Source organism: Apodemus sylvaticus, chromosome 1 (assembly GCF_947179515.1).
Source record: "Apodemus sylvaticus chromosome 1, mApoSyl1.1, whole genome shotgun sequence".
Lineage (NCBI taxonomy): Eukaryota > Metazoa > Chordata > Mammalia > Rodentia > Muridae > Apodemus > Apodemus sylvaticus.
Genome location: NC_067472.1, coordinates 43887592 through 43910971, shown reverse-complemented (window position 1 = coordinate 43910971; position 23380 = coordinate 43887592). Strand labels below are relative to the sequence as shown.

At 43.9% G+C, this 23380-nt stretch overlaps 1 protein-coding gene across 4 annotated transcripts in view; it reads left to right on the top strand.

Moving 5' to 3' along the window:
• Nmrk1 (nicotinamide riboside kinase 1) overlaps positions 1–10658 on the top strand; it is a 28794-nt gene extending 18136 nt beyond the window's left edge. For 2 of the 4 annotated variants that reach the window (XM_052188586.1, XM_052188595.1), the window contains exons 8-9: positions 2208–2291; positions 8680–10658. In XM_052188586.1, coding sequence (XP_052044546.1) covers positions 2208–2291; positions 8680–8687 — 92 coding nt within the window. In that variant the 3' untranslated portion in view covers positions 8688–10658. Of the gene's footprint in view, positions 1–2113; positions 2292–8679 lie in introns of those variants that run through there. The other 2 variants (XM_052188608.1, XM_052188604.1) reach the window with 2 other exon arrangements.
• Positions 10659–23380: the final 12722 nt, after the last annotated feature.

Below are 23380 nucleotides of genomic sequence, written 5' to 3'. Positions count from 1 at the left end.
CTCAGTAAGATCTCTTGAGAATCTGGAGGGTAAAAGTACTGATGTAAGTACTCTAGAAGTGGAGCGGGAAGGCGTAAGATGACAGAAACCCCAGGGACCAGCGGGTGTTGGGAGGGATGTGAAGGGGTTGTAGATATGGGATCGAGGACTACATATATGTTTTGAAGGAAAAAAGATTGAGGTCCCTTCCAGACAGTGCACTGATTTGGAGGCACTATGAGTACTTGGGCCTGGGCTAAGAGACTATCCCTGGAATAGAGTGCTCATGTGGAGAGGGTGACATGTGTCTTTTGGACAGGGCCGAGGAATCAGACTGGCATATTTTTCTTTCTTTCTTTCTTTTTTTTTCTTTGAGACAGGGTTTCTCTGTGTAGCCCTGGCTGTCCTGAAACTCACTCTGTAGACCAGGCTGGCCTCAAACTCAGAAATCTGCCTGCCTCTGCCTCCCAAGAGCTGGGATTACAGGCGTGCGCCACCACGCCCGGCTTAAATTTTTTTTAGATTTATTTATTTTTATTTTATATGTATGGGCGTCTGCCTGCATGTATGTCTGCGCACCGTGTGGATGCAGTACCCATGAGGGACAGAAGGGGGCAACAGATATCCTGGAACTAGAGTTCGAGATGTTAGAAAACCAACATGAGGGTGCTGAGAATCAAACCCCAGTCCTCAGGGTGAGGAACCACAGCTCTTAACCTCTGAGCCACTTCTCCAGCACCAGACTGGCGTATTTTTCAGGACAAAGGGGACGCATTCATAGGGAAAGGAGCCTCTTGGCCTCCAGGGAAGACAGCTTGGTTCTGATTTGTGCAGAAAGGGCACAGAGTCCATCTCAGAACTGTATCCGGGTTATTCCTGCACCAGCAGCTGCTGTGCTGTATAGGAGAAACATCCCCCATCTAAACTGCAAGTCTAGCCTTGTCCTTGCCCTGTGTCCTAGTTAATGTCAGCTGTCAACTTAAAGGTAGAGTCTTTTGAGGGAGGCTCAGTTGAATTATTGCCTAGAGCATATTAGCCTGTGGCCACTTCTGTGACAGATTGTCTTGCCTGATGATTGGTGTGGGAGGGCCTCGTTCATAGTGAGCTGGCCGCCCTAGGCAGGTGGGCCTGGAATGTACCAGAAATCTAACTGAGAGAGCCCGCTAGCAAGCCCGCCTGCAGCATTCCTCTATGGTTCCAGTGACTGGGACCTTTGAGTCCCTGCTGCCCTGACTTTTCTCAGTGAATTGTGGTCCCAAAGTATAAGCCAAATAAGCCCTTTCTTCCCCGAGCTGTTTTTGGTTAGAGTATTTTATCACAACAAAATTCAGACATCCTGTTTAAATGCAGTCAGTCCATGGTTTCCAGCTTTGAGGGATAAAATCTTAAACAGATACCAGGGTTGTTCTCCAAAACATCATCTCCCAGGCTGTTCCTACCCCTGCCACTTACACTTCCCAACAGGCAAGTTCTCTTCAGACCTCCTTATCCTTGCTGTTAATATGATGATAAGGTCCTTCTTTCTTTAACCCAGGTAACTTCTTTTTCTCCAAAAGCATTCGTGTGAATTTTATTAAAAAGCTGTAGCTTCTGGTCTCAGTAGTGTGTGATAAGAGTCTACACTGACACACAGTTTAAAAGTGTCCCGATTGGTCCCTGTTGGGGAATTATTCCTTTTTTGACCTCCTGACATGCTATTGTGTGACAGTCAGGCACCAAGGACAAACCAAGGATGCTGTCCCATGTCTGGCTTAGTGAACCAGTGAGTTTCTGGGAGTTGCAGACAGGAGTGTGGTGACTCAGAGGCAGTTGCATCATCAAAAAGCCCGCCTCACCATGGTGATGCCTCAAAAGCAGCAACCCTGCAGCTGCCTGTACAACCTTCTGGCTGCTCTGGGCATGTGAGAGTCTTCTGTCCCCGGCGGTTGTTACTGCTAACGCAACCTCTGGAAGGGTCCTTGTGAATCTAACTCTCAGGAGTTTGATGAGCTTATGCTCATTTACTTTGGAATCTCACGAGCCTCCTTTCTCCGTCTGGGAGGGGATGTCCCAAAGCAGAAGAAATAGGTCCGTAGCGTGTGCCGTGTGCACAGCACATAACTCTCTCTTTGTTTTTCATTCCTCCCCTCCTTAGGCCATAGTCCTGGGTTCTTCGGTGTTTTAAAGAAATGCCAAAGCACCCTTTACTAACGAGCCTGTCAACGTTTGAACTATCTCTCACTTTTCAGTCTACCTGGATGGAACAAAGTCTGAGGAGGACCTCTTCTCTCAGGTGTATGAGGATGTCAAGGAAGAACTAGAGAAGCAAAATGGTAAATGGTGTTCTATCGAACCGTCGGTGGAGGAGAAAGAACTTTGACAGCAGTTGATTGCATACCAAGAACGGTGTGCACAAATTTTGCAAGGAATGCATTCATTCATGCTTTGCTTAAGAATAACTCAGAGTCAGAGATGCAGTGCCCGGCTGGATCTTGATCATTTTGTTTGTCAAATATCTTTAGGTTTGGAAATACTCATCTTTGTTACGTCTCTTAGTGGTTTGAATGTTCTTTAAGCTCATCACAGGAGACTGCCGCGTGGGCCTGTGATGCAGACCCTGGTATATCTGGGACTCCCCCTTTGCTTTTTTTCTCTTAAATATTTTCACCAAGTTTCTGTTTTGCAAATACAGCTTTTCTGAAAGACATAGAAAACCACTTAAATCAGGCTCCAGTGAAATGAAAATCCAGAGGCATCAATGACAGTAGGCTCAGGTGCAGTAAGAGGCTAGAGTTGTGTCCTGGGCTCCACTGCAGTTCTGTTTGGGTTTATTCTGAAATCCGGCTGTTAGCATCCAGTGTGAAATGATAGTTTACCCTTTGCACATTGCTGTTAGTGGGTGACTGTGGGAACAGGACGTTCCTGTGTTATCTTTACTACTAAAGATAAATTCCCAGCTAAAAAATGATTTATTTTGTGCAGGTGTGTTTTGGTGGTGCTACGGATTAAATCCAGACCTTTATGCTTTTGCTTAGCATCACTAGGGTACAGACCCAGCCTTCAAGTTTTATGTTTTGGTTTGATGTGTTGTTGCTTCCAAGACAGGGCTTCTCTGTAAATCCCTGGCCATGCTAGAACTCAAACTGTAGACCGTATTGGCTTCTAACGCAGAGGTCTACCTGCCTCTGCCTCCCAAGTGCTGGGATTACAAGAATGCACCACCACTGCCTGGCAGTCTTCAACAGTATTTCAAAAAATAATTTTTCAACTTAACTAAAATGATCCAGGAAAGACTTTTTACATTGACATTTCTTGGATCACATGACTTGCTAAAGCTATTACTGTAGCCAGAGAGATGGCATGTGATTGGCCAGAACTTAATCATATACTCCCTCATGGTTGAAGATCCCCCCGCCCCCCATGAGACCTGGTTTTTTTTAAAAAAAAAAGTTTTATAGAGAAAGCGGGTTTAGAGAAAACAGGCCACAAAAAGTATAAAGAACCCAGAAGGAGAAAGAAGGAACACTGTGGTAGGAGGACAAATCTCTAGCTCTAACTGCTGCTAGATTTGAATCATAAGAATTAAAATGGGAGTTGGAGATGACTCAGCAGCTGAGGGCACTTGCTGCTCTAGCAGAGGACTGGACTTCAGTGTCCTGCTTACAGCTGCCAGGAAATCTGACACTTTCTTCTGGCCACTGGTCGCACCTGTAGAGTCTCTCTCTCTCTCTCTCTCTCTCTCTCTCTCTCTCTCTCTCTCTCTCTCTCTCACACACACACACACACACACACACACACACACACACACACACACACAAATATAATAATAATATTTTTAAGTAAGGGTCACACTGTGTAGACTTGACTAGCCTTGAGCTATGTAGAACCGGCTGTCCTTGAACTCACAGAAATCCAACCTGCTTCTGCTGCCCTAGTGCTGGGATCAAAAGCATGTGTCACCACACCCAGCGTTATAAATAAATCCTTAAGAAGCAATTAAAATGATTCCCATGCTGAACTGGCGAAGCATGCCTGTGTCACAGCACTTAATTTAGATGAGGCAGGAAGTCATGAGTTCAAGGACCACATTGGCTACAAAGTGACACCCTGTCTCAGAAAAAAAGGAAAAGACCTGTGGCTAACACCGAGAAAATGTCATAGCCGGCTGACTCAAGAGAAAGCATCCTAGACCGCAGCAGAAGGGAAGAATGTAGCAAGGTTTAGGGTGAGACAAAGCTGCTGTAGGCCAGTCAGTCACCCGTTAAGAATTACATTGACTGGGCTGGAGAGATGGCTCAGTGGTTGAGAGCACTGACTGCTCTTCCACAGGTCCTGAGTTCAATTCTCAGCAACCACATGGTGGCTCACAACCATCTGTAATGAAATCTGGTGCCCTCTTCTGGTGTGTCTGAAGAGAACGGCAATGTACTCACATACATTAAATAAATATATAATTCTTTAAAAAAAAATAAATCAGCAGTTCCTCTCTGACTAACCATTCAAGCCACCTGGGCAGCCCGTGGACTCTGACTATTGCTGACTTCCAGGTCAGTCCTTCCCACAGGCAGGAAGCCCTTTGAGGAAATTTTAGGACCATGTTAAATTTTCTTATAAATAGAACTAATAATCCTTAGCAAGTTTTCCATCCCACCCCTGCCATCTTACCCTTCCCTGCCTTCCCACCTCCACCTCCCAGCCCCGCCTTCCCACCCCTGCCATCCTACTCCCACCTTCCCACCCCCCCACTCCCCACCGCCCAGCCCTGCCTCCCACCCCTGCCATTTGTTACTCTGATGGAGGTAGGTTTCCCATAATGCAGCCCAGGGCTGTTCAGCTTTCATAAATGATAACCTTGAGCCAGAACTACTCATCTAAGGGAGACCAGGTCCTCTTCCTGGCCCAGGGAGAGGCTTGGGTGGGGGGTGGGGATTTAAGTGCCTGGATACCAGCATCTGTCTTTTCAATAATGGCCAAGACCTAGACCCAGTTCCCTACTAGTGACTAAGTGATATATTGAAATCTGGCCTTAGTGTGTGTCTAAGCAGACCTCTAGTCGTCTTTCCGTGCCACCTCAAGTCCTTTTTCATCTGCCACAGGTCCAAGAAGAGCTGGCATGTAGCAGCATGTGCTAAAAGTCGGCAAGATAATACCTGTCCATGTGTGGGACTCTCTCTCTCTCTCTCTCTCTCTCTCTCTCTCTCTCTGTCTCTCTCTCTCTCTCTCTCTCTCTCTCTCTCTCTCTCTCTCTCTCTCTCTCTCTCACACACACACACACACACACACACACCTTCCTTGCCTGCATCTAGACTCTAGATTGTATAGGTAGGTGAGAAGTGTCCACCTCAAGTCTATCTTGTTTCTGTCCTGAATAGCAGATAGAGGTAAAATAATAATAACAGAAATACTAAAAGATAAAAACCGTGGAAGCAGATTCACTTTTCCTGTCCCCAGGATTTATGGTAGACTTCTGTTGCACAAATACATTACTGTGCTATTTATAGTAATCTATTACCTCTCCGAGTTCTGCCAGCCAGAAGCATCCTCAGCACAGCCTGTTTTAGCCCTGAGCCTCAGCTAGCCAGGGCGGCCTTTCTAACGTGTCAGATGTTGACCCTTCTGGACTGTTACACTTTGCATAACTCTGCAAATCTTTCATTAGAAGAATGTATAGTCGTAATCATGACAAGGTAATAAAACTGATAGGTAAATAAAAAAAGATTGAGGTTTAATTATTGCAACCATAAATAACCCAGAAAGGGAAGGCTATGTAAAACTATACATGTAGTGCAGTCCTAATTCAAATCTAAAGCTTGAAGCAAAATGTAATCATTAGCTAATATAGCTGTAACAAACAATGCATCTTGGCACTAGGTGCTACCAAGCCCCTTTTAAAAGTTTTTATTTTCATCTCATTATACACACTGATTGCAAGCATTTTTATGGAAAAGCAAAAGGGAAGAAATCATAACCATGTTCGTGTCAATCCCTGTCTTACGAGATGCTGTGAGAGTTGGGTACTCAGTCGATTTCTGGGTTTTAGTGTTCCGTTTATGCTCCTTTGTAGAGGTTATTATATAACACAGCTAAGTGTCGCTGCCATTAGAAGATCAAAGGCTAATTTCTCTCTTTATAAACCACGGTGAAGTCTAAAATTTAGCATTGATATTTTAGTTAGAACCAAGATGTCCCAGAGCAGATACCAGATAAAAGGATAAGAAGTAGAAAAGTGATTTTTTTATTTATTTTATTATTTTTGGTTTTTTTGAGACAGGGTTTCTCTGTGTAGCCCAGGCTGTCCGGGAACTCACTCTGTAGTCCAGGCTGGCCTCGAACTCAGAAATCTACCTCTGCCTCCAACGTGTTGGGATTAAAGGCATGCACCACCACTACCCAGCAGGAAAAGTGAACTTTTTATTATCAAGTATTTGTGTTTTCCTACAGTGAATTTGAAATATAATTTCTACATAGCAAACATTACTGTAATTATCTGTCATAGTAACCCCAGTTAAATAAATAACATTATTTAGCCATTTGCTAATTTCTTTGAATACTTGCTGCTGTTAAAAGTGTTAATATTGATACCCTCCCACCAAAAATATCTATATGTGTTGGAGTCTGTCTTAGTGTTACTATTACTGTAATTAAATCCCATGACCAAAAGCAACTTGGAGAGGAAAGGATTTATTTCACTCATAGTTACATAGAACAGTTCATCATCAAAAGAAGTGAGGGCAGGAGCTCACACAGGGTAGGAACTTGGAGACAGAAGCTGGTGCAGAGCCCATGGAGGGCGCTGCTTAATGCCTTGCTCATTACTGGTTGCTCGGTGGGCTTGCTTATAGAACTTGGGACCACCAGCCCAGCAATGGCTCCACCCACAATGAGTTGGGCCCTGTCCATCCTATCAATCACTAGTTAAGAAAATACCCTAGGGTCTGCAGCCCAATCTTTTTTTTTTTTTTTTTTTTTTTTTTTTGGATTTGGTATTTTCGAGACAGGGTTTCTCTGTGTAACCCTGGCTGTCCTGGAACTCACTCTGTAGACCAGGCTGGCCTCGCACTCAGAAATCCGCCTGCCTCTGCCTCCTGAGTGCTGGGATTACAGGTGTGTGCCACCACCGCCCTGCTCTGCAGTCCAATCTTTGAGGTTTTCTCCTTTCAGGTAATTCTAGCTTCTGTCAGATTGACATAAAACTAGTCATGGTGTGTGTGTGTGTGTGTGTGTGTGTGTGTGTGTGTGTGTGTGTGTGTATGTGTGTGTGTGCGCGTGCGCACGTGGCTTTCTCTGATTCTCTGTCTCTGTGTCTGTCTCTCACACACACATACAGAGACACACACATGTTGTACATACTGTTGGTTTTCTTTTTCAATTACATTACATTCATTTGACTAAGTTCTCAGAAGCATTACTTGTTTGGGCAGAGAGCTCAGTCATTTTTATATTTAACTTATTTCAGTAATTAAATATTGTACCTGAAAAGGTAGATTTTTTCCAACAAAACTGAATAATAAGAATGTCAGGTTTTTTCTTGAATTTCTAAACAGTTCAGCTAAGCATCCTTCATTAATCCATTTCATTAAATGGATCGAAGGTTATGATACTTCTTCCCGACATCTAGATAACACTCAAACACAGGAACCATGCTGCAGTCAAGTATCCATACCCACTGTGAATGATATTGGGCATCTAGCCTTCCCATTTTCCAATTTTGCACATGAATATCACAAACTTGGCCATTCCCAGCACCCACAACCCTCTCTCTTCACCCTCACACTCCCACGGAGCCATTCTACCCAGGACATGGCCTCTGATTTTCACGTAGGTTTCTCTACTTCCTTTGGTTGTTAACTTCTTTGGTCATTGTTGTCGTTTCTGCCACACTGACTTTAATTAGGACTGCGTGAGCATAGGCAGGGAGTGTTTAGCAGAGCGTAGACAACTAACTTGCCAGTGGCTGCACCACTGCAGAAAATACCTCCGTCTCCCTGACACTATTAGCTGCATACAGTTCCTCAGGAGAAGTGGGGCCTCAGGAGAGCCTCCTTATCATGATAGGGTGCTGGCCGGCCCCATCTTGGTCCACGAAACCATTGCTGCAGTGAGTTCACTGGTACAACAGCCATTTCAAATCCAAAAGACAATGTTCCACATCCCACCCCATGTTCTGGCTCCTCAGTTCCTTCTGCCTGCTCTTCTACAGTGTTTTCTCAGGAAGGGTAGAGATAGATGGATGGATGGATGGATGGATGGATGGATGGACAGATGGATGGACCGACAATGGATGGAGGGAGGGAGGGAGAGAGAGAGCTCTTCAATTCTTTCTGCCTCCTCTTCTTAGTGTTCTCTCAGGAAGGGTAAAGATAGATAGATAGATAGATAGATAGATAGATAGATAGATAGATAGATAGGCAGGCGTGCACACACACACACACACACATGTCCTGTTTATAGCTGGGCACCCAATCGTCGCTTATTCTCAACACTCAAACCTGTTATGAGTCTTCAAGAGCTGTTGAGGGTGTCTAATTTCTTCAGATAGGCTTAAAAGTTGATGCAAGTATTAAAACAAGAGGATTTGATTCAATGTTGTTCTTTGTATACAAAGCAGAATTTTTGCCTCAAAAATCCTTGTAAAATTAACATCCTTGGGTTTACAGTTTGGGATGAGAAGATTCATTAAATAAGACTTGCAATACTCATATTTTTTTTGTTATTTCTAAGGTGTATGACAACATCACATAGATGGAGTACAGCAAGTTCCCGGGATGGTTCGGAGATGTGAAGGGATATTTTGAAGAACATTAACAGGGATGCAGTATGCAGGGGTGCAGTATGTCCTGCAGGGCATTGACAGCTCGTCTGTATGTTCATTTTTAATCACCCTTTTGCCATCACACAGAGCCATGTGTGCCCATGCCATCAGAGAGGATCCTCTCCTGAAAGCAAGAGTGCCTTGATCTCACTCTGCAGGAGTCACAGCATAGTTTATGCACCAAGGGTCAGTTCCTCTACAGGAACAAAAACCAAAAGCTCCTGACTGTCGCCTGGCACAGGAAGACCGTTGCCGTCGAGGCCAACAATGTGAGCTATGCTGTGTATATATCTGCAGTTGGGTGTATAGTTGTATGTCCAAGTTTGTACGCATATTTATGTATGTATAAATGCACCCCAATACTACAAAATGAACCTTGTATACTACACACACTGGTTTTTCCAAGTTTTCATTTTGTTCATATTGATTATAATATATAATTTGAAAAATGGTCTCATAGCGATGCTTTTCACCCCTGCAACCCAAAGTAATGGTCTCCTGTTGACTGAGTCCGCAGCTTGCTGCAGAGCCGGGACACTGTGCTTGTCGCCACAGGTTCTCCTGTACCTGTCAAATCCCATGTGTCTCCATGAGATTGTTTTATATCCATAGAAGTGTTTGGTATGTTTTACTTGGTTTTCTGAAACTAGCACTCTGAAATACAGAATTATGTAGTTTCTTCAGTTATATATAAAACCAGGCCCTTACTCTGAAAAGCACAGGCAGGAGATGTGATTTGGAGAATTTCTTAATACCTCTTTCAATGTGGGAGTTAAAATTATGAATATATCTAGAGCAGCCCTAATTCAAATATGAAGACTGTGTATTAATAATAAGAATAATTGGCCATGATCTTCGCAATTCATACCAAATATATTATTACATTGCCTCGTTTGGTTAGTTGTCATTATTTCTTTATTTCTAGCACTCATTCATAAGTGGTGAGTGTTTGGGTTGTACACATTATAAGACATAAACAAAGCACAAGCTCCCATTACCAGCTACATATATGGTTTTGGCCAAGCTGTTTAAATATCAAGCTGATTTTAATTATCCTTGATTAAAGGGCGAGTTTCAGGACCTTCCCTGTGGCCTTCAAGGCCCTCTCTGATCTAGCTTCTTTGGCCTCAATCCCTGTCAAAACTGGGCCATATGGTCACTTCTCAGTGTGTGGGCCTGGACAGAGGACAGCATAATGACAAGTTCCTGCCAGTCTTGACTAGGCATTACCTTGGAATGTTGCCACAGGACAAAGCAAGGATATTTTAGTAAGAAAGGTTGGGGAAATAGGAGCTGAAAATGTCTCTCAGAACTTCTGTCTGCTTCCCTCTCTAGTCAAGTGCCTGTCAAAATTGAGCGGCTGTCATTTGTGGTGTTATTATCATAGTGGATTTTGTTGTTTTTAGGATGAAAATACAATATAGATTTTCTTTTAGAGACACAGCCTCTCACTGTGTAACCTTGGCTGACCTGGCAATCACTATGTAGACCAAGCTGGCCTTGAGCTCACAGAGATCTACCTGCCTCTGCCTCCTGAGTTTGGAGATTAAAGGTGTGCACAACCATGCCCTCCTGTAATGTGCATGTTTATGTAGATAGATTGTACATTTTATGTATACAGTTTGTTCAGACTTCCTTTTTAGCATTTCTGAGATGTCCTCTCCTCCTCGTTACTGCTTGACAGAGAATCATTATACTTGACTTTTTGCTGTTTCAGCATTTGAAGAAATAAGGAGAGAAGAACCGGTTGCCTTGCGAGAGACTGTAGTGAGGCTCTGAACAGCGAAAGCTAGAAATGGAAACACTGTACTAGGTTTGAAAAAACTACTGTCTTTTGCTTCCTACTACCAGTAAAAAATAAGTCAGAATTTTAAAATAAAATAAAAAAATCCCAGTGCTTCGTTTCTATATATGCTGTTTCAGATTATAGTTGCCCTTTATCGGTCAAAGGTCATACTGAATGCAGAAACATGCAGGGAACAAGTGTCTGTCTCCTCTGTGCTGTCAAGGAGCAAGCTTGCTAAAGTCGGCACTTTCTCAGTCCCTTTAGGATGCACTGCCTGAAGACTTAAACATGGCAGAAGACTGAAACAACAAGACTGGGACTGGAGCAGTAGCTCCACTGTTAAAGGCTAAGGCTCCCAACCAGATACACTTGTTAGATAGGCATGAAAGTTAGGGTTTCTAAAATCCCGGTGCAACAGAGCTCACCTGCAACCCACGGGCTGGGAGGCACAGACAACGGGATCCCTGGGGCTCACTGGTCTGACACACTAACTGAATTGACGAGCTCTGGGTTCATTAACACACACTCTCAAAGAGTAAGGTGGGAAGCAATAAAGGCAGATGCCCAATGTCAAACTCTGACCTTTGCATCCAAGTGAGTATTCATGTGCATATGTATGCATATAAACACATGTACATATATGACACACACACATACAAGAAAGGACTACTGTAGTAAAGGTTGAGTAAAGACTACATACATAGTCTTATGCTGGGTGGTGGTGGCGCACGCCTGTAATCCCAGCACTCTGGGAGGCAGAGGCAGGCAGATTTCTGAGTTCGAGGCCAGCTTGTCTACAGAGAGTTCCAGGACAGCCAGGGCTATACAGAGAAACCCTGTTTTGAAAAAAACCAAATCCAAAAAAAACAAAACAAACAAACAAAAAGTGCAGTCTTCTGCCAGGGGATGAGATTAAAGCTTCACCTTTTTAGGTACCAGCTAACTTTTTAAGGATAGGTGTATACATCACTTAGAATCATGTTGGAATATTACTATCTGCCCCAATTCTGTTTCTCAGTATGGACAATGAAACCAGAGCTAATGAGCTAGCCTACTCCTTATATATAGCTAGTGGCAGGAGCAGGGCCAGGTTATGACCCCACAGAACCCAGGCACAGACACATAGATTTTTCCATTTTAGAGCAAAGAACCACAGAAAATTGGCCTGCTAAAATAAACCACCTCTCCCTCTCTGGAATGGAACAAAGCAAGGGCCCCAGAAAGGCAAAAGCTGTGTCAGGGGAAAATGAAGCGTTCTGTTCTGGAGTTTTGGAGCCTAGTCAGGGAAACAAGCCATCTCCTGAGGTTAGCCGTTGAGCAAGGCTCAGTGAGAGCTCCTGGGAGCTCTGTGATGCTGATTCCATGCTGCTGACGCCATACTGCTGCTGGCTGTGCTGACCTTGGGTTTGAGGCACAAGCTGACCCTTTAGTACCCACTCAGTGGTATGAAGTGAGGTAAACGTAGTTATGGGGTGAATAGACATTGCTCGCCACTTCTGTGTATGTGCAGAAATTTGGAAAATAGTAGCTCAGAAACTCTAGCCTGGAGAGCTTATCCTAGACAGCCTCAGAAACTAGGTGTCACTGAAGTGAACGCATCTGAAATGTTCGTGCCCATAGATCCAGATGTTAAACAAGTTGAAACTGAACCTTAGAGTGAAGACATCTCTATAGGCTTCTCTCTCTCTCTCTTTCTCTCTCTCTCTCTCCTTCCCTCCCTCCCTCCCTCTCTCCTTCCCTTCCTCCCTCTCCCTCCCCCCCTCTCTCTATATATATATACATCCCTGTGTCACACACACACACACACACACCTGAAACTTGACTTGTTCCTGCCTTGTAGTATATCCAAGAATTGTTCAAAAGATTTGCTAAAAATGGACTACCCGTCCCCCACTTTTAATTGTTTCTATAGATTGCAGTCAGGCCATACCAGTGGCATAACACATTTCTAGGTGGTATTTATTAACAACAATATCCCAGGGAGGACCCTTTCAGTTACTGTTCTGTAGTCAGCAGACAGCAGCTGCACACACAGAAGGGCTCACACTGAACACGGGTGAACGCTAAAAGCCAGCAGTCATCTGTAGTAGGTGCTGCGGAAACAGCAGGAGGAAAGGGTTTTATTTTGTGTTCCTAGGGTTTTCTGGCAAGATTCTGCAGCAGACCTACCCTCCCACCTCCATGTCCAGATCCTAAGTACAGGGCAAGCTCCTTAGATACAGAGCAGGCAGCTGTGCTTCTACGTTTCACCCAGCTACTGGAGGTGTGGAAAGTCCAGTAGGCAGACAAAACTCACAGATGCTAGACTTCATTTATTCTGCACTGCTGTCAGGTGCTGGGCTCAAGAGAAGCACCGATATACAGCTTAGGGAGAAGGAAAACATCAGCCTAAGATGCAGGAGGGCAAATGTCCCCTAGCAATTCGGGGTGTAGAGGAGAACCCAAGCCTGAAAGAGAAAATGGGCAGGAAATAAGAGGGAGGCTAAGCAAACGGGGGTTCTATGTCAAGGCCTCTTTAATGAATCGCAAAACACCTGGTTATGAACCCTCAGTAAGAGGAAGTAGGGAGGGGCTGAGGGGGATACTAGAAGCACAGAAGGAGGAAAGGTCATCCGGGATGGATGCTGGCTGTGGCTCGAGGCATCTGCAGCTTTCCTGGAATGCTGGTTCCGCCCAGACCATCCCAGGTAAACCTAAAGGTCAGTGAACTTTCAAGGTGAGGACTGTTGAGACTGGTTTTCTCGGGTTTGGTCTCTGACTGGCAAAGCTGGAGATTCCCTGACTCCTGGGTGTCCAGTTGCCACTGGAAACCACAGAGAAGAGTAGGAAATGGAATCTGGGGTCCAACAGCCTGTGATGAGGAGTCCATGGCAGGGGGCTCCCAAAGGCTGCTGGAGTCAGGACTCAGTTTAGCTCAGTGATAGGGAGTCCAAGAGCACAACGGAGCCTTCTACTGGAGACTTCGACAGCAGCTCTATAGGCGAAGGCTTCCTCCATGGGCAAGTTCTTGTTCAAAGAGACAGTCCTTGGTTCCAAACTGTTTATTGATTGTGCATCATGGAAAATGGGTGGCTACTATCTCCTCAGGGTGGACCAGAGATTAAATACCTTTTGCAGAGAGGAATGTCCAAGAAGGGACGCTTATTGGCTAAACCCTCAGATACCTCATTAACGTAATAGAATCTGTTCTAATCTACATTCCTATGTTGTGAGTGTAGTCAAGTGACTGGGGCCTGGTCAGAAGCAGATGAAGGTCCTACCATCCTCTCAGAGGTTCCTTCCCAAAGGTTCTGGGGCTTCCAACCTGCTCAACCTTACCAAGTTTTCTGATGCAGCCCACTATCCCACAGGCGGTAGCCTCCACAGGCCAGCAGCTATGGTGGACTTCCTCAGCACTGTAGAATGAACCTCTAACAACTGCAGCAGCGTGACCTCTCACTGCTGTGGCAGTGCCATCTCCAGGGCCTGGCCTGGCCAACCGTGGTGCAGAGGGAGGAAGAGGGAAAGATGCCTTGAGTTGCCTTCTTAGCTCTACGGGATGCAGCACACAGCTGTGTGCAGGTGTGTCTGTGTATTCAATGGTGAATTCTACCTGGGCAGAGAGTTACTAGCCAGGTCTTGGTATTGTTATTTCTATGGCCCATCACTGGTCTCATATTTTGTAAATATTCCTTCCTTCTTCACCCTGCCTAAGACAATCTAGAATTGTCTCTGATTGGCTTTAATAATGATCTGATGGACAATATCTTGAAAGGATAGAAAATAAAACAGCCTAACTCTAATGACCCCAAGAAATCAGGAGTTTAAAATGCTATCTCGTTTTGTTAGAAACTAGGTAAAAGGTCACATTCCAGAGCCCGCCATTTGTTTAGACCTAGCAGAAAGGCCTTGAATAGGTGATCCTGGCCCCATAGGGTAACTAGAAATGGGCTAAGCTTATCTTCTGTAAACTTACACCATTACCCCTAAGCAGGAGTTCACGCAGCTGTAGACATTATAGGAAACTAATTGGTCCACTGAGCGTGGGCTCCGATAATTTAAACTGATTGGCCTAAAAACTATGGAGTGGTACAAATCAATTGGCTCGCATTTCGCGGGCTCTCCATGCTAAGAAATGATTGGTTTGTGATTCGTGGGCTCTGTCGTAAACTTATAAAAGCTGTCGCAATTCGGCACTCGGGGTCCATAGTCCTCTAACGCTACGTGGTGCACGGCTATGGAACCCAGAATTCTGGAAATAAAGAAATCCTCATGCTATTGCATAGAGACCGTTTCTCGAGAGTGATTTGGGTGTCGCCTTCCGGGGTGTGGGGTGCTGGGGCACCCTCGGTTTTTGGGGTCTTATAATCTGAGCAGGAAGTGGAAGTGGACTTTCCAGGCAGAGACAAGGACTCTGGGAAGAGAACTGAGACGTAGGAGATTCATCAAGCAGACACGGAGGTGAAGGTTAGGATTCATCCTAACTACCTGGAAGCCAGTATTCTGCTAGCAGCCTTCAGATGAAGATGTAGAACTCTCAGCTCCTCCTGGACCATACCTGCCTAGATGCTGCTATGCTCCTACCTTGATGATAATGGACTGAACCTCTGAACCTGTAAGCCAGCCCCAATTAAATGTTGTCCTTATAAGAGTTGCCCTAGTCATGATGTCTGTTCACAGCAATAAAACCTAAGACAGTGCCATTATTTATATTGCTAGAGGTCCAAGATAGTCCAGCTATAATACACCATTTACCCATAAAGAAAAAAAATGTGTTAGCTGATCAGAAGTGTCCCAGTCAGAGCTGAGATGTAGGTCCCTGACAGAGAACTTGCTTAGTTTACAGAGTCCCTAGGCCTATCCATCAATAAACCAACCAATCAATCAATGTCCCACAAACTGCAATCCTGGGGTCTTGCACTTTATATATTCACATCAGATATGTGGTGGGTTTTCTTCCTACATCTCAGATGTTCTCCATTTGACACTATAGCCTCTTAGGGAAAAGAGAGAGACAGGGTTTTGTGTGTCTAGTATTTCCCATTACTTTTAAAACCGATCATCCATGTTTTTGAAGATAATATGGATTTTCTTAACACTTCAAAGTGACCATGAAAAAAAAACATCTGCCAAGAAAGTCATTTCTCACCGTGATATTGTCACAACATATATTAAAATTTCAAAGTCTGTTGAGAGTTTAGTTTATTACATAAGCATACAGACATCTACATAAAACCTAAAAAAATATTTATAATAATACTTGTTATTGAGCATTTAACCATATCTAGATGCATTGACAAATGCTAGTAGGAAAATCTATTTCCCGATGTGAAGGCATACACATACTGGGGTGGGTCAGGAGGATCAGGGGTGCAAGGCCAGCCTTACCTACATACTAAGTTTGAGATCAGCCTGGGATCAAACTCTCAAAAAGGAAACTTAACAAAAATTAAAAAAAATAACACAAAAACAAAATTCCGATTTAACTAGTAGCAATGCTGGGAATCCTGGCATTCAGAAGACTGATGAAGGAAAATTGCCAGTTCCAGGCAAGCCTGGACTATGCTGTGATACCTTGCTTACCTCAAAAACACCACAAAAGGATGAGTGGGAAGAAACATGCTATAAATCCTGCAAACAGGAAAGACAGGTTGTTTTTTTTTCCCCCTGCCCCTTCAGGGTTAGCTGACTCAGCCAATGATTATCCAATTCTCCTTTGGCACCACTTGACTTGGAATTCTCTCCTGAGTAGAACAGTTCAGATCTTGTAAGTGTATCTGTTAACTGTGCAAACATCGCCAGGTTTTCTGTCCTCAGCACTGCTGGCATTTGAAGCTGGAGAGGTAGGTCTCCTGTGGGGCGTGTTCTAAGAGTGCTTGCAGTCACCCCTGTCTTCCAGTGAACCCCGAGTTGTAACAACTAACATGTTTCCCATTGTCAGTGTCCCCCGGGACAAAACCATTCCCCAACTGAAAACAGTTGGTAATGAAGCAAAATAAATCTGGGCAGCAGAGATGCAAATCATTTTCTGGTAGAGACAATAATTCTACAAGCTTCAGTTTATTGTTCTGTTCCGGTCCAGATTTATATCAAAGTGATGTTATTCCAGTACTTTTCTTACAGACACCACAAATACTGTCTCCAGTTCTCTTATAGTCTTGCCGGCTTATTAATATCCTAAATGAATCTTTAGGACCTGCTTACTTTACATTCTATAAGTCATATTTTTAACTGTATGAAACATAACATATGTTATTTAATTAATGTTTAAGTAACCACATAATTATGAGACTGTGGGTGGTACAATAAATACCCAAAGTCATGTTTCCGGCACTCACAGGAGACAGACTGGGAACCTAGCTTTTATGGTTCAAGGAGTGACAGGTTTTTTTTCTTTTTTTTTTTTGAGACAGGGTTTCTCTGTGTAGCCCTGGGTGTCCTGGAACTCAGATGTCTGTCTGCCTCTGCCTCCCAAGTGCTGGGATTAAAAGTGTGCACCACCCTCACCCAATTTAGTAGTGACACTCTTAGCCACTGTCTTATGATGCCAGGCCAGTCCTTTGAGGTTTCAAAAGCCCACACCAGGCCCAATCTCTCCCTCCCTCCTTCCCCCCCTTCTCTCTTTTCCTCCGTCCCTCCCTCCCTCTCTCTGCCTGAGGACCAAGATGTAGCTCTCAGCTACTGCTCCAGAGCGGTGCACACTGCCATGCTCCCTGCCACGATGATAATGGGCTAAGCCTCCGAAACTGTAAATAAGGCCCCCGGTTAAATGCGTTCCTCCACAAGAGTTGCCTTGGTCATGGTGTCTCTTCACAGCGATAGAACAGGGACTAAGAAACCAGCTTCCTGAACCCACCTTTCAATTATACCAGCACCATCCTTAGCTGCCCTTTTTGTACAGTATTAAAAGCTTCATAGTTAAAATCTAAGAACTCCAAGAGCATTTTTTAAAGCTCGTACAGCCTGTTTTTTAAAAATATATATTTATTTATTTTATGTATATGAGTACACTGTTGCTGTCTTCTGGCATACCAGAAGAGGGCATCGGATTCCATTACAGATGATTGTGAGCCACCATGTGGTTACAAGGAATTGAACTCGGGACCTCTGGAAGAGCAGCCAGTGCTCTTAACCACTGAGCCATCTCTCCAGCCCCCAACTCCAATTTTTTTTTTTAATATTCTGTGCTCATCATTGTAATAGAACAAAAGCCACCTGAAAAGGACAGTTAACATTCATAGAGGATCATCTCCGATTAATGCACATGATAAGTCACAAATGATATGAAGAAGTAATGTTAATTTGGTGCTGTTGACAACCACGATTCACTTCACATTCAGATGGACTTGGACGTTAGAATAACAACTAACCAGCTGGAGCCATCAACAGGGATGATGCGTACTACCTGAAAATTACCTTTTTCAATGAAATGCATAGAGGAAGTGAGTAGAAATTGCATAGGACAAAGAAAACCTGTGTTCACATTTAACTTTGGAGCTTGAGCACACTTGTGCTTTTTATCTCTCCCAGCCTAAGGAAACTGAATTTTGCACAAAATTAAAATTATTCTGTTGTGCATGATGCAATTGATTACGAGTTGATATAAAGTATCCTCAGATGCCTGGCACCTGGTGAGCTATCACTATTATTAGATCCATCTTTCAATCCCAACCCTCTTGACTCCATCCTACAGGCCTAAAACTGTTCCCAAGATCAAATAACATGTTATGAAATCATCTGGGAAGGTCTTAAGAGGCCCTGCAAATGCTAAAGCTGTTAAACCTTTATTAGACAGATCTAAGCCTGTCATTGCGGCTAGAGGTGAGTCACTTAGGTCCCTTAGGGTTTATGAAATTGGGATTCTTTCCCCTTCAAAGTTTCTCTTAATACTCATTTTAATCAGCTTCATTCTGTGAAAACCGAGTCGGTCTGCTGAACAGTATATTTTCTCTAGGATGTGAGATGATATGAGGCTAGTCCTCAGCCTTTGCAAGGGAGTATCCACCCTGTGAGCTCTATTTCTCCTACTGCTTGAGGGAAGCTTAAAGCCAATCATGTTATTCTCTTAAGCTGCCTCTGCCTCATATTATTAGACTGCTCATTATGGAGAAAATAAGTCAATCTATTCTGCATGAAGGGCTATGTGGCAAAATAGCAGGACCACCAGTGTGTCAAGAACCAGTGCTAGTCTGTCACTTAGAAGACTGTGCCATTTTGCCCATGGGCCCTCTAAACCTGGTCAAGCCTTCAAGCATCATCTGAAGCCAAAATGATATCTATCTTTAGGGACATCATAAGGGATCCTGAAGTAGAGTCAACAACTTAGCCACTCTTAAATCCTGGTTCCACCCCAACTCTAAAGATGACTGTGTTTTGGTTGCTAAGCTTTGAGTAATTTGCCATGCAGCAAAATGATAATACAATTTACTCCAGGTTGCTGGCTAAAGCTGCTTTGGATTTCTGCCTTCCCCAACCAAAGAAATTTTGAAGAACATCTGAATAATATTAAAATCATTTGGGATACATCTTGGACATCAATCAATATAGTTTAAAAGCCCTAATGGTGATAATGGTATGGAGCCAGTTGGAAAACCTCTACTTCAGTTGGGATGGTAGATATTTACCATGTAATTGTACATCACTGGCTTCAAATCAGCTAATAATCTTCCCAGAATTCATTATGAGGGTCAGGCCCAGCTTACAGGGATAGACACCAAGGCAGATTTCTCCCACATTAAGAACAACAATGTGTTTCCCTTCTATCTCTCTAAGAAAGAGACCACCAAGAATGATTAGGTTTGTTTGTTTTGTTTTTTGTTTTGTTTTTTTTTTTTTTTGGATTTTTGGATTTGTTCCCCCACCACCACCACCACCCAAAACAGGGTTTCTCTGTATATCCCTGGCTGTCCTGGAACTCACTCTGTAGACCAGGCTGGCCTCGAACTCAGAAATCTGCCTGCCTCTGCCTCCCAGAGTGCTGGGATTACAGGCGTGCACCACCACCACCCACCACCACCCGGCTTGAAAGATTATTTTCATTACTTTACTGTTAGGTTTCCATCTTGGCTTTATTGTCCTGGGTACTTGGTATGGATGTCTCATTGGTCATGGAACAAGTTACAACTACTCCCATCATGCCCTACTGCCCATCACCCTATTTGCTGACTCAGACATGCTAATCCTTTGAAGAAGCATTCAGCAGCATTTTTCAAGTGTTTGTGAAAAGTTCCTTTTTGTGCTGAAGAAACAAAGATGATAGTGTCATTTTTGGCTTCTCTCTGATCCTCCTCAGCCCACACACGTGGTCCAAAGATAGTGAATTCCCCAAGATGAAACTAGGAAATGAGTTGTCAGAGGGCAGAGCATCTTTTTCTGCCTCTCTCTGTGTGTGTGTCTCTGTCTGTCTGTCTGTCTGTCTCTCTCTCTCTTGTCTGCTTCATGAACAGGCAAGCAGCTTTTTGTAAGAGTAACACTCTAGTAAACTATTACTGGTTTTTAGTTGTATTGTGAGGATCTTGACTGCCAATGGAGTCGATCTACCTAATATCCCAGTTTTCTAGGAATCCTCCTCAGCTCCTGTCTTTTCACACCAGAAGCTTTCATAAATCCTTTTATTTTATCTTTGAAATGTCATCATATTCCAACTTTTACCCCTGTCCTCCAGCCTTTGTCCAGGTAACTATCATTTATCTCATCCCTTGCCTAGTCGATACCAACAGCCTCTTAACAAATATTGTCATTGATAATCTTCTGCCGGGTCAGTCCTACCTGCAAGATTTTTGTTTATGTGTGTTGTGTTTCTGCTTGATTAGAAGGCTGCCATTGCTGGCACCATGCCGTCTCCTGTACTCACTGGAGAGGTTGTTGCTTCTGTGGTGCAGTTGCTGAAAATAGATACCTTCAGTCTAATAATGAGAATGAAGGGAGTTGAGACTTTTCAGAATCCATAGTTGAGGCAGCAAGCAGACTTAGAGCCCGGGCATGCCGGACAAGGTTGTGGTTGAGTCATTCCACAAACAGACCGGCCATAAAAGATAAGGGGTATGCCTGGGCAATCTCCTAAGGGTCATACACTATCTGGACAGGAGTCTCCTGTCTCCTGTCCCTTAGATGCAGTTTACTAATGTCAAAGTGACCTTCCTGCTAACAAAAATAAACTGCCCTCCTACATTGCTGACTGCCCGATCTGCACGTATGCCAAAAAGCCCACCCTGCGCACCAGAATCCCCCGCCAATGTTTGAATCAGCAAATCATGTGTAACCGTGCCAAAACCCCCTGACTTTTCCTATATAAACCCCTAACTTTTGAGCCTCAGGGTCGACTCCTCTGGCTCCTATGTGAGATACGTGTTGGCCCGGAGCTCCGATAATAAACTGCCTCATGTGTTTGCATCAAGTCGGTCTCTCGTGCTTCCTTGGGTGTACGCTATCCCGAGAAGGAGTGGGGGGTCTCCCCAAAAGGAGGTCCTACAAGAAGACCTCAGATAAGCGCAAAGTACAGGCATTCCATGAAGCAAACTAGTCCTCTTTCAGAGTATTGTATCCAAGAAAGAAAAAGAAAGACCCAAGGGTGTCCCTAGATGGAGCACACTAAAGAGACAGGACAACTATATACAATGGGAGATCCCATTGGACTCTGGACCAGTGGAATGTGATGGGAGGATAGCTTGACTGGATATAAGCTTTGTGGCTGAGGTTAGTACTACCATTTGTTGTTTCCATCACTGTGCCAGGACGATGTGCTGTGTGTTAGCATTAGAGGGTCCTAGATGAGAACTATCTTTGCATGTTGGAAGTATGTAATGTATTTCTTGATTTTTATAGAGGATCACAGTTAAGAAATTGTTGAGTCTCAGAAAAGATTTTAGACTGTGAACTAATGTTGGAGCTGTTAAGAATTGTAGGGACGTTGGAAAATGGAACAATTGATTTTGCATCATGAGATAGTCAAGAGTCGATAGGGCCCAGGAGCAAAATGTTATGATTAGAATGTGAAATATTTTCTGTAAGCGTGAGTAATTAAAAACTTCATGCCCCCCTCAACTGCACTGCCCCACGTACCCCCCATCCCATGATGGTGCTCTTTTGGAAAGAACCATAGGTTATTCCCTGCTAGAGGAAGTAGATCACTGGAGGCAGGCCTTTACATTTTATAGCCAGGCCTCACTTCCTACTCTTTGCTTCTTAATTGCTCAGACAATTCGACCACCTGCCTCCTGCTCCTGCTGCTGCTATAAACTGTACCTCCCTGGAGCCATACGCTAGAATAACCCAGATGCACAAATAAGAGGAGGCACTGGGTGAAAACTCAGGAAGTTCCTGTGCTACTTGCTCTTCTCAAGTGTGGAATGATTTCAAAGTGTGGATGGGAAATGGCAGAAGAAAGTCAGGCAGTGGTGGCACATGCCTTTAATCTCAGCACTTGGAAGCAGAGCCATGCGATCTCTGTGAGTTTGACCTGGTCTATAGAGTGAGATCCAGGACAGCAAGGACTACACTGAAAGCCTGTCTCAAAAAAGAAGAGAAAAGAAAAAAAAAATAACAAAAAATAGCCGGGCAGTGGTGGCACACGCCTTTAATCCCAGCCCTTGGGAGGCAGAGGCAGGCGGATTTCTGAGTTCAAGGCCAGCCTGGTCTACAGAGTGAGTTCCAGGACAGCCAGGGTTACACAGAGAAACCCTGTCTCGGAAAACAAACAAACAAACAAACAAACAAAAATAACAAAAATTTTTAAAAAAAGAAGGAAGGAAGGAAGGAAGGAAGGAAGGAAGGGAAGAAAGGAAGGAGAAAACAAGTACAATTGCCTCAGATGCTGATCATGGGTATTTGCAAAGAGAGAGAAGGGAAGGGAAAGAAACAGAATTAATACTTGACAGCTGCTGTGACATGAGAAGTAGATTTACAATACTCCCATCAGCCCTCAATACACACATCATATCAATATTTTGAAGCACTGAGGTAAGAGTTGGCTCAGAAAACTTTCTCTGTTGCTCAGCTGGGAAAACAGTGATATGTTCCAAGCCATAGGGAAATGGCAGATTTATTGCTGTCACACCAACGGCTTCATAATTTCCACCTGTGCCTCCTTCAGCAGCAGGAATCCTGGTTTCCAGTTTTCAGATGGGAACGTTGGCTCTCCAGTTTCCTAAAATGAAGAAGAATCTGCCCCTCTGATACAGTAGGCACAGAAAGGAAAGGAGAATGAGAGGATGACTCCGCCCAGTGCTGCCTTCCTGTATAGGGTATACCTCCCTGCCTTCCTTCCTTCTCTCCCTGCCTATACATAATTGACACCCATAGCCTATAATTCCAACTCATAAGATTAGGCATACTTGCTTTTGTTTGTTTCTTTGGTTTGAGACCACATCTCGAAGGTACACAAATGGAGTCTGGGTACTAGTTTCTTGTAAGACCATAAAGACCTACTTAACTCCATTATGATCATTTCCTAGGGACCTATCCCCAGTCCCACAGTATATTCTTATTATTACAAGACTGAATTATGACATGCCCACCTAGAGCCCATGACTAAAACAAAGAACTATTTGCAAAACCAGTTAGCTAGAAGTCATAGTACACAGCGTTCTACCTACTGCAAGGCTCAGGCGAGCTGCCTGCTACAGCTGCCGCCCTGCTCTTTCTTCTGCAGTCACAACCAGGGGCAATTCTTAGTGCTTACTAACTGTGCCACTTTGTCATTCAAAAACACAAATACAAATCAAGTATGTAACCATTTAGGGTTTGTTTTGTTTTGTTATTTGTTTGTTTTTGAGGGGTTGGGGACTTAACTCAATGGTAGACTGCTTGTCTAATAAGTACAGTACTTAGATTTGGGCCTCAGCTCT